Source organism: Muscardinus avellanarius, assembly GCF_963383645.1.
Source record: "Muscardinus avellanarius genome assembly, chromosome: 10".
Classification (NCBI taxonomy): domain Eukaryota; kingdom Metazoa; phylum Chordata; class Mammalia; order Rodentia; family Gliridae; genus Muscardinus; species Muscardinus avellanarius.
In genome coordinates this window covers 77,188,772-77,200,149 of record NC_137796.1, presented here as the reverse complement: position 1 = coordinate 77,200,149, position 11,378 = coordinate 77,188,772, and the positions used below count along the sequence as shown (strand labels likewise).

At 45.8% G+C, this 11,378-nt stretch overlaps 1 protein-coding gene across 1 annotated transcript in view; it reads right to left on the bottom strand.

The window, feature by feature from the left end:
• Window positions 1-269: 269 nt before the first annotated feature.
• Window positions 270-11,378, bottom strand: part of MYH16 (myosin heavy chain 16) — a gene marked incomplete at both ends in the record, with an annotated part of 52,631 nt that continues 41,522 nt past the window's right edge. Inside the window, 11 exon segments of the mRNA XM_080703835.1 lie at window positions 270-414; window positions 416-453; window positions 1,046-1,219; window positions 2,719-2,844; window positions 4,166-4,187; window positions 4,189-4,220; window positions 4,224-4,313; window positions 4,317-4,364; window positions 5,436-5,546; window positions 5,550-5,629; window positions 8,860-9,010. Of these exon segments, the coding sequence (XP_080559961.1) occupies window positions 270-414; window positions 416-453; window positions 1,046-1,219; window positions 2,719-2,844; window positions 4,166-4,187; window positions 4,189-4,220; window positions 4,224-4,313; window positions 4,317-4,364; window positions 5,436-5,546; window positions 5,550-5,629; window positions 8,860-9,010 (1,017 nt within the window).

The window sequence follows — 11,378 nt, the reverse complement described above, 5'->3', positions numbered from 1 at the left end:
CTATTTTTATATTTTATTTGGAAACAGGGTCTAAGTTGCTGAGAGCCTCACTAAGTAGCAGAGGCTGGCTTCGAACCTGTGTGATCCTCCTATCTCAGCTTCCCAAGCGTGGGGATTACAAGCGTGCACCACCATGCCTTGCTTTGAGCCAGTACTTTATCCTTTCCTGTGGTCAATTCTCATCGAGGCTGCTGGCGACCTGGGCTGGGAAGTAAACATGAGGAGTGGGGGAGTGGGCAGGTGAGGTGAGCACCCATCTCTTCCATCTGTCACTTGTAGACCTTCAGCTTGTTCTGCATCTTCTCTACCAGCTTCTCCATGCGCTGGTTGGTCTTGTGGTCCTTCTCTGTCTGGAAGACCAGCTCTTTGAGGCAGTGCCCATTCTTGCACAGTGCCTTGACCATTTCCACATGGTTCCTGCTCACTGTCCAGCTCTGTCTCTAGTTCCTTGATCTGAGGGAGGAAGAAAGCAGTGCGGTTGAGAGAATGGTGTTTTTGAATTTCAGAACTCAGTGATGTTGGCTGGGGCTGGGGAGAGCATCATGGCTACAGTGTCCACCTCCTGCCCAGAGGCATGTGGCTGAGCCCTGGATGGGAGAGTTGGGTAGGCTATCTTTCACAGGCCATACTGTGGTGTCAGATAGTCACTGTGCCCTGGACCTCAAGTATCCTTGGCTGGGAAATGGGGAATCAGGATGTTGGGTAGGGTAACTCAATTCTTTTGGGCCCTTCCAGCTCTGATGTTTTCTGGGATAAAGAATAAGCCTATTTTCTCTAAGTGAGTAATAAAAGCAAGGAATAATGTTGGGAACAGACACAGAGGAAGAATATGAGAAACTGTTCTGTTTGGGGCCAAGTACCTTCTGGGAAGAAATGTGATGGGGAAGAAGAGAGGGGATCTTTGCATAAATAAACTAGAACTATTGTCTATACTTCATTTTCTTTCCTAGCATTTGCATAACCCAGTTCCTCATTAAATACAGTGCACATTTTTGGCAATAGGCATTCCACCCTGCTGAGTCAGACTGCCCAGCATTGCCCTCACCCCGGATCCCAGCTTCGTGATTGTGTGTGTTTTTTCCCCCTTCAGAGCTAGTGGCTCAGCCTCTTCCACCTTAGCCTGCAAGTCTTTGATGGAGACCTCGTAGTTCTTTTTGATTTTCTCCAGGTGTGTGCAGTGGTCCTGCTCCTGGCTGAGTTCCTCTGCCATTCGGGCAGCCTATAAGCGGAGAGGAAAAGAGCCTGCATTGGAGCTGGGTGCCACCCGGGCTCTTAGTGTCTTTGAGAGTCAAGGGATCTTGTCTTCTGGCATCTGGGAAACCAAGTGGTAGACAAGAGGATCTTCTCTGATGTGCCACCAGCATTTGGAGGAGGGGGTGTCCTGTGTTCCAATGTGCCCTTGGGTGAGAGTAGGGAAGCAGACTTGTACACTCACAACCAGGCATAGCATCTGGAGTTGGAAGACCAAGGTTGGGGTCGAGCTTATCTGCTCTCAGCCCCCTTGTTCTTGCATTCATTCCACAAATTTTCATGGAGGGCATATTGTGTATTGGGCATAGGTCTATGCCGTGGGAGATAATGCCATAAAGTTAATCACCAAACAAGCATGGGATCGAGGGAAGGGGAGGGAATGGGACGGGGACTGGAATGAGGGCTAATTGGATGATGTGTGCTTGTATATCTTCTCAAGTCTTATATTCCAATGTGATATATGATTATAACGCACCAATAAAAAAAAAGATCAAAGTGTTCCTGAACTCTGGGAATTTTCATCAAGTGAGAGGAGTAAAACTCTGTATTCCCTCATCTTCAAGGTGAAGACACAAAACAGAACCCACCACTTACGGCTAGTGTGAGCACTCAAAAGGACACTGGAGTGAAAACATTTGGTGGCACATCTGTTAATATCCACCTCTGAGACGCCCCTTCCTCAAGCCTGGTTTAATGTTCTCCCCTCTTGCCAAAAAGCCTGCCCAGATGGGCCTACTTCAGTGACTCTTTGATTGGAATTCCATGGGCTTACACTCACTCTTGTGTCTGTGTGTTACTGGGGATTGAACCCAGGAGCATTCTACCTCTAACTAATATCCCCAGCCCTATTTTATTTTTTATTTAGAAACAGGGTCTCACTAAGTTGCAGAGGACTTCACTAAGCTGTTAAGGCTGGCCATGAACCTACGATCCTCCTGTTTCAACTTGGAATTGCAAGTGTGCACCACCATGTCTGGCTTGTTCTCCTTCCTTCTTTCCTTCCTTCTTTCCTTCCTTCTTTCCTTCCCTTCTTTCCTTCTCTCTCTCTCTCTTCTCTCTCTCTCTCTCTCTCTCTCTCTCTCTCTCTCTCTCTCTCTCTCTTTTGGTACTAGAGGTTGAACTCAGGGGTATTTTACCTCCAAGACATACTCCAAACCCCCTTTTTTCTTTTGTTTTGAAACCGAGTCTCACTAAGTTGCTGAGGGTCTCACTAAGCTTCTGAGGCTGCCCTCAAACCTGTGATCCTCCTGTCTCAGTCTCCAAGTACTGGGATTACAGGCATGTGCAACAACATGCCTTGCTCTATTTGCCTTTTCGGAAGAGCCTTGGGCTCCTCCAGAGCAGGGTCATGTGCCCCAAGGAGGCTCCTTGAGTGAGTCCACAATGACCCTTTTAGCCCAGGGCAGCCTGGTCCTCAGAGGTGCCAGACCCTGGCCACCAGTCAGCCACAGCAGCACCAGCACTTAGGTCCATCATGGCCTTCTTGGCCCTCTCATCGGTTGAGCAGAACTCACTGATGAGCTGCTCGTGCTCGTTGGAGATGCTCTGGACATCTGGCTCCAGCTTGAACTCAACCATGAGTAGGCTTTGGTTCTGGAGGAGGAAACAAAGTCATTACCAGGGATTTATATAGCTCTTCCCATGTCCCGGAAAGAAACTGACCCTCTCTCAGACATATTTGCCAGACCCCTCAGTGGGAAATGACTCTGGGCTATCTGTACAGGCGAAGGTCTCCCCTACCTTCCTCTCTGGGTTTTAGAGCAGATTTTGCATCATGAGTAGCTCAAGAATAATGTCATATAATGGCTCAGGGTAGGTGTTAGCTCTGGAATAATCCTGGCCTTAGAAGTAGCTGCAGCACTCTCTACCTATACAGATGAATTCCTTCGCTCTCCTGTCTTTAGTCGTCATATTTCTAGAATAGGGCCATAACCTCTGTATGTCTCACCCACAGTCGTTCTTTTGGTAATTCACAAGAGGCGATGTAAGGATGTAGCTACACTGGTAAAGGGGCGCTTGTGCTGTGAGCAGAAGCAGCACCATTTTGTCACTGACTGCTGATGTGGGTCCCAGATGTAGACTGTGGATAAGCCACTCATTCCAAAATGGGGTCAGAGTTTCCCATTTATAAAATAAATATCAGGGCTGGGGAAATAGCTCAGTGGTACGAACACTTGTCTAACATGCACGAGGCCCTGGATTTGATCCCTGGCACCTCAAATAAAGTAAAAGAAAAAGTCTACAGAATATTATAGATCCTTTTCAGTTCAAAGTTCAATCCTTGGCTCCACTGAGGGGTATCAGTGGTCCTCAGAATTAGCATCAGCATCTCCCAGATGGCTTCTGGTAGTTCAGATTTCTGAGGTCAGAAATTTCCAGGGCAGAGCCCAGGAATTTGTCTATTAAAAGCTCTACCCAACAATGTGCTTATAATTAATACCACTGTATCATATACTTAAAATGATTACAACGATATATTTTCTATTATTGATTTTTAATAATAGCTTTCTTTTATGCTGAGAATTGAACCCAGAGGGCATTCTACCTCCAAGCTATACTCCCCAGCCCTATTTTATTATTTTATTTTTTTTTTTTTTGGAAACAGGATCTTACTAGGTTGCTGAAAGCCTCACTAAGTTGCCAAGGCTGGCTTTGAGGCTGCAATCCTCCCGTTTCAGCTTCCCAAGTACTGGGCTTACAGGTGTGCATCACCACCCCTGGCTAATCACATTTTATTTAAAGAGCTCAGCAAGTGAGTTCTGAGGGTTTGCTCAATGGAGGACACTGCCTGCCTTTGAGTTTTGCTAGAGCCCTTGTGGTTTATGCACCATCCTGGCCTCCCCCAGCCCTCCACTCTCCCTACGCCCAAGTGTGAGTCTATGTGGCATTGACCCAGGAGCTGCCCTCGTACCTAGATGTTGACTTTCTTGTGCCTCAGTGATCTCTACCACCTCCTGCTCCAGCAGCTTTCAGGAGTGCTTGCTGCCCTCCAGGTCTGAGGGTACCACCTCCAGCTCTGTCTGTAGAGGGTTCAGGCACTGCTCCTGCAAGTTGTACTGCTCTCACGGCAACTCATGTTCCCGGGAATCTTCATCCATCTGGACCTGCAGGTTCTGGAGGGCAAAAAGACCCAGCCTGAGCCCATAGTCTGGGTCCTGGTATGACTGGGGGATGGCCAGGTCTGAGGACACTATGACCTTTGTGGGCTAGGTTCAATAGAAAGTTGGGGCAGGGCTGGAGGTGCAGATCACAGGAAGAGAGTGAGATACAAGCATGCTCTCAGGAAGTTCACGGTATGGCCAGGGCCCAGGTGTCCAGAGGACTTGTCCATCAAGAGGTCAATATGAAATCAAGAACACCTGGTGTTCTTTTCTAGTGGCAGAACACCTGGTGTTCCCAGCAAGGCCCTCTCAAGGAAGCCTTCTTTCCCTGGTGTTCTCTGACAATTACATTTTTTTTTTTTTGTGGTACTGGGGTTCCTGGAAGCCCTTCTTCCTCTGGGCTACACTCCCAATACCTATTTTTATACTTTTTTAAATTTGGAAACAGTGTCTCTTGAGCCAGCACGGCTGGCTTTGAACCTACAAGATCCTCCTGTCTCTGCCTCCCAGGCGCGGGGATTACAAGCGTGCGCCACCACGCCCGGCCTGGCAATTACACTCTTATTGGTTAATCCTCGACTCCTTCATATGCCCCTTATGCCTTTCTCCATAGCACTTATCATTTTTAAAGGCTACAGTTTTATTTAGTTATTGCTTATTGTCTATCTGCAGAGATGTTTGTCTATCTTTTCAATTCTCGTACCTAAATTCTTCAATTCTCCTCCCACCTAAAATAGTGCCTGGATAAGGCATGTGCCCAACAAGTGCTGAACGTGTAGATCCAGCTTCATATGCTTTAAGTACTAGATGGATGATGGAAGGCCATAAAGGGGACTTCAGCTCTTTTTGTGTCCATTTCCTAAGGTGAGTGGTGGGCATATGGGTGTTAGTCCAGGATACAGACTTTGGTGGTGAGGGTTTCTCTTTGGGGAGAAAGTTCTCCTGCTCCCTAGACTGCCAGCCATCCCCCATCTCCTGTCTTTACCTTTGCCGAAGACATACGAAGTTAGCTCCTTGTGAGCCTTCGGTCTCCACCATTGACAGCTTGCTTTGGGACTGGTCCTTCTCCTCCCTGATCATTACCTTGATTTGCTGTTGCAGCTTTTTCAGCATCTTTACAAATTCACTGTTGTTCTTGCTGGCACGGTCCAGCTGGATTTCCATCTCATTCAGGTATGTTTCCATCTTCTTGAGCTAAAGAGCCTCCGCCTCCAGGCTGGCCTGCGAGGACTTAATGGCCTGCTGGTGGGTCTTCTGTAAGTCCAAGCAGAGAAGACCTTGGCATACCGGACCCACTGTTCAATCTGTGCGAAGCCTCCCTAGATAAACAATCTCTGATCATGAGGGTGGATAGGCCACCATATTTGTTTTAAACAAAACATTAAAAGCATCTAAGTGGGGGAGTATCATTCCTTGGGGAAAGGAAAGGAGGGTCATCTTTAATAAATATATGCCAGGTGTCTCATGTGATCTCAACTCACTGAACAGACCAAGCAGCCTTCCAAGGAAACTGGAGTTGCCAAGATGCTAAAGAGTATGCCAACGTTCACCCGTTGTGCCCACAGTGGAGTCATGATTCAAATCCAGATCCTGAAGTCTCGGTTTTCTCCATTAGAAAATGTGAGCTTTGGCCGGGCGTGGTGGCGCACGCTTGTGATCTCCGTGCTTGGGAGGCTGAGACAGGAGGATCGCGCAGGTTCGAAGCCAGCCCCGCGCGCTGGCTTAGGAGACCCTGTTTCAAAATAAAAAAATGTAAAAATAGGTCTGGGAGTGTAGCCCAGAGGTAGAAGGGCTTCCAGGAACCCCAGTACCACCAAAAAAAAAAAAAAAAAAAAAAAAAAAAAATCTGAGCTTTGGTCATACAAGTCTTTCTTCAAAAACAAGTCATTAGTTGATTTATTTAATATGTAATAATTACATCATTATCAATTTAATATGTCATAATTACACTGTTATCAATTCAATAAATATTTCCATAAAAACTTAATATAAACTGTATGAATCTCCTTTTATAGAAGGAGACCAGAGGAGGTAATTGAGCTATTCAATAAACATTTGTTGAATTGCAGCAAATAAGTGGTTACCATGTAACGATCTTGTCACCTGCCTATTCAGATCCCCAACTATACACTGTGTTCACCTCCACTCTACCCCCAAATGCCTACCACATGTTTGATTTGCATCATGTTTAGATGTATTCAGTTTCCAGATGTGGAAGAGGGTATCATGACATTCTCAAAAGTGAATAAAATGTTGATTCACTTTGACTTAAAAAATAAATACAAGCAAAAACTATAAAACATTGTTGAACAATTAAAGATTTTTTTTATGCTACTGGGGATTGAACCCAGGGGCATTCTACCTCCAAGCTACACCCCCAGCCCTATTTTTTATTTTTCATTTTGAAACAGTGACTCACTAAGTTGCGGAAGGCCTCACTAAGTAGCTGAGGCTGGCCGTGAACCTATGATCCTCCTGTCTCAGCCTCCCAAATAACTGCAATTACAAGTGTGTGCCACCATGCCTGGCTGAAAAATTAAAGATTTAAATAAATGAAAAGAAATACATGTTTATGGATCAGTAGATTTAATAGAGGCAATAATTCCCCAATTATTTATAGGTTCAACACAATTCTATCAAAATTCCAGTTTCTTCTTTGTAGAAATTCATAAATTGATCCCAAAATTTATATGCAAATGACTTGAGAACAATCCGTGTGTGTGGTGTTGGGACTTGAACCCAGGGCCTCATGTATGATAGACAGATATTCTTCCACTGATATTCTTCCACTGAGCTACCACCCCAGCCCCAACCAAAACAATATTGAAAAGAAAAAAAAAAAAAAAGAACAAGTCAGGTGTGGCTCATGTTTGTAATCTCAATACTTGAGCGGCTGAAATAAGACGATTGCAGATTTGCAGCCAGCCTCAGCAACCTAGGCCGTCTGCAACTGACATCCTGTTTCAAAATAAAAATAAAGCAGGGCTGGGGTATAGCTCAGAGGTAGAATGCCACCAACATGTCTGTGGCTTGCATTGCCCCATCATCTATTCCTGGACCAAGTGGCTGTTTCCTGACATCGTTGCTCTGAGCTGTGATACTGCCTTGCACCCTCTCAGCCCTGGCAGGCTGCTCAGCCATTCTCCTCAGCTGCCATCAGGCTAGGGCTACTTTGCTCCCATCGGGGTTCGCCTGCCAGGTGAGGAATATATTCCTCTGCTCTAAACTCCTAGGCTACCTGGGAGTTTCCTCATCTGTCTGGAGCAAGTAGAGGCCTGGGCCAGTGCTTGACCATCACCCCTCCTGTTTACCTTCCTCTCCTGGTCCAGGAAACTTTTATTTGGTTCGGCTCAAGTTCTTTACCTTTGAAATTAAGAAAGTAGAGCCAGGCATGGTGGCTCATGCTTATAATCCCAGCATTTGGGAGGCTGAGACAGGAGGATGGCCTCAGCTACTTAGTGAGGCCCTTTGCAACTCAGTGAGACCCTGTTTCAAAATAAAGAATAAAAAATAGAGCTAGGAGTGTAGCTCAGAGGTAGAATGCCCCTAGGTTCCATCCCCAGTACTGCACAAAAGAAAAAAAAGAAAATAGAAATATATGTGGAGCTGAGTGATAGAGCGCTTGCCTGGCATTTGCAAGGTCCTGGGTTTGACCCTCAGCACCAAAGCCAAACAAACGATAACAGTATGTGAATATTATTTACATTTGACGTATGTAAGGGCTCAAAACATAAAATCTTTTGAGCTCTTAGCTGCTCTATAGTGAGTGACTTCATCCATTTATCTTTTTCTGTTGTGACAACAACCTCACAAGAAAGATAGTATTATTTCCTTATCTTATAAATGAGGAAAAGAAGGCTCAGAAAGTTTAAAGTTACATTGCCAAGTACTCAAGTACCTCTACAAAGCATTTGATGGCCAGCCAACAAACGTGTGTGTGTGTGTGTGTGTGTGTGTGTGTGTATGTGTGTATAGAACCCAGGGCATTCTACCTCTGAACGACACCCCCAGCCCCATTTTTTATTCTTTCTTTCTTTTTTTCCTTATTTTGGTAGTACTGGGGTTCCTGGAAGCCCTTCTATCTCCGGGCTACACTCCCAGACCTATTTTTATATTTTTTACTTGGAAACAGGGTCTCCTAAGCCAGTGTGCGCGGCTTCGAACCTGCGCGATCCTCCTGTCTCTGCCTTCCAAGCCCAAGCACGGGGATTACAAGCGTGCGCCACCACGCCCGGCTTTTATTCTTTATTTTGAAACACGGTCTCACTGAGTAGCAAAGGCCTCACTAAGTAGCTGAGGCTGGCTTTGAACCTGCACTATCCTCCTGTCTCAGCCTGCCAAATGCTGGGAATACAAGTGTGAGCCACCACGCCCAGCTCAACAAACATTTCTTAAGCACCTACTTTGTGCTAGGCCTGCACTCAGACTGATGATGTGCACAGGAGGAAGGGGCTCTGGCTGTGTCCCCATCCCTGCAGACCTGCCCACCTGCCCCCCTCAGACTCACCCTGCTGGGTTTTGCACTCTTTCTTCATTGATCTGAGATGCTCCAGCGAGTCCTCGTAGGGAGTCTTGATCTTGAAGCTCTTTGTCATGTACATGCCGCAGTCCTTCTGTGAGCTATCCACCTCTACTCCCAGATCCTTGCACTTCTGCTGCTGCACCGGGGCAGCATCTTGTCAAACACCCGCTGCTTCTTGTCCAGAGCAGCAGCTGCAGCATTGGCCTGGTGCAAGGTAGAGATGGTTCAAGACTTTTTTCCCCCTGAAGCATCTCATGTGGATGTGACCTCCTACCTACATGGCCAGTGAATGTGACTGTCTTTTATGAATGGATTGCACGTGGTCCCTCACAATCAGCATGAGTCAGGGTCCTTTCTTGACCAGCACCAGGGAGGTGTGTGCTCGTGGAAATTTTATTTAGGTTAGCAAGAGACTGGAAAATCAGTCTGAACCAGTGATACACACACAAAAAATATTTTTTTTCACACAAAGCATGTCCAACATGGTTTGGATAAGAGAGAAGGAACAGGGAAGTTGTGTTTTGTAACTTTCTGGGCGAAAATTTAACCATTCTCATGCACTTTTTTTTTTTTTTTGGAACTGGGTATTGAATCCAGAGGCATTCTACCTCCAAGCTATACCCTCAGTCCTATTTTTTTTTTTTTTATTTTGAAATAAAGTCTCAAGCTGGGCGTGGTGGAGCACGCTTGTAATCCCAGCACTCGGGAGGCTGAGACCTGGAGGATCACGGTTTGCGGACAGCCTCAGCTACTTAGTGAGGCCCCCTGCAACTCAGTGAGACCCAGTTTCAAAATAAAGAATAAAAAATAGGGCAGAGGGTGTAGCTCGGAGGTCAAATGCCCCTAGGTTCCATCCCAGACCCACAAAAAAAAAAAAAAAAAAAGAAAGTCTCGCAGTGGGCAGTGGGCATGGTGGCACACACTTGTAATCCCAGTACTTGGGAAGCTGAGACAGGAAGATTGTAGGTTTACAGCCAGCCTCAGCTGGTTAGTGAGGCCCTTTGCAACTTAGTGACCCCTGTTTCAAACCACAGAATAAGAAATAGGTCTGGGGTGGGGTATAGCTCAGAGGTACAGTGCCCCTTGATTCAATCTCCAGTATCACATTTAAAAAAAAAAATAAAAGAAAGACAGAAAGAAAGAAAGTCTCAGTAAGTCATAAGGGTCTCCCTAAATTGCTGAGGCTGGCCTAGACCCTGCGATCTTCCTATCTCAACCTGCAAAGTACTGGGATTATAGGCATGCACCACCATGCCCTGTTTCATGTACCTATTTTATTTATTTACTTATTTATTTATTGGTACTGGGGATGGAACCCAGGAGCATTCTACTTCTGAGCTACACCCCCGACCCTATTTTTTTATTTTTTATTTTGAAACTGGGTCTCACTGAGTTGCGAACTGCGATCCTCTGGTCTCAGCCTCCCAAATGCTGGGATTACAAGCATGTGCCACCACGCCTGGCAGTCATGTACCTATTTAAATATGGCCAGTCCTCCTTATCTTTGAGTTTCATATTTGAAGATTCAAACAGAGGTTGAAAATATTTGGGGAAAAATTGCACTTGTACTGAACATGCACAGACTTTTTTCCTTGTCTTGATTCTCTAAATAATATAGTGTAATAACTATTTATATAACATTTACTTTGTATCAGGTATTATAAGTAATCTAGAGATGATTTAAAATATATGAGAGAATGCAAACTTTATACTATTTTATTTATTATTTATTTATTTATTTATTTATTGTGGGTCTGGGGATGGAACCCAGAGGCATCTGACCTCTGAGCTACCCCCTGCCCAATTTTTTATTCTTTATTTTGAAACAGGGTCTCAATGAGTTGCAGAGGGCCTCACTAAGTAGCTGAGGCTGTCTGCGAACCGCGATCCTCCAGTCTCAACCTCCCAAATTCTGGGATTACAAGTGGGTGCGCCACCACGCCCGGCTTATGCTATTTTATATAAGGGACTCGAGCATCTGTGGATTAGGGTATCCTCTGGAAGTCCTGGAACCAATCGCCTGCAGACTTAGAGTGATAATTGTATGTTAGGATCTCAAAAGGGTTTACAAACATATGCTCAAGTGGGAGCCATGTCCACATGTTTGTTTGAAGACAAACCCTGTGCTCCACCCTCTTGGGCCACGCGTTTCTTCCTGATAGCCCCAGACATGTGACAGTATTGCCCACTGTAGTTATCTTTGCCTCAGAAAATAGGCAGCCTTTGAATGCTTGACCCTCCAACCTTCTTCAAGTCCATAGCGAGGTCCTCCACTTCTGCCTCGAGTCTCTATTAATTTTTCTCAAGTGACACTGCCCGGGCCTGGGCAGTTTCAGCTGCCTCTTATGCTTCCTAAAGCCTGGCGGCCAGAGGGGCTGTCAAGGAAACATAGGCGCCCACAGGCATGGCCTCGCGGTGTCAGGAGCTGGGGCATGTGGCACTGAGCTCTGGTGTCAACATTGGAAAAGATGCAGACACAGTGGGGTATTCAGAGGAGCAACCAC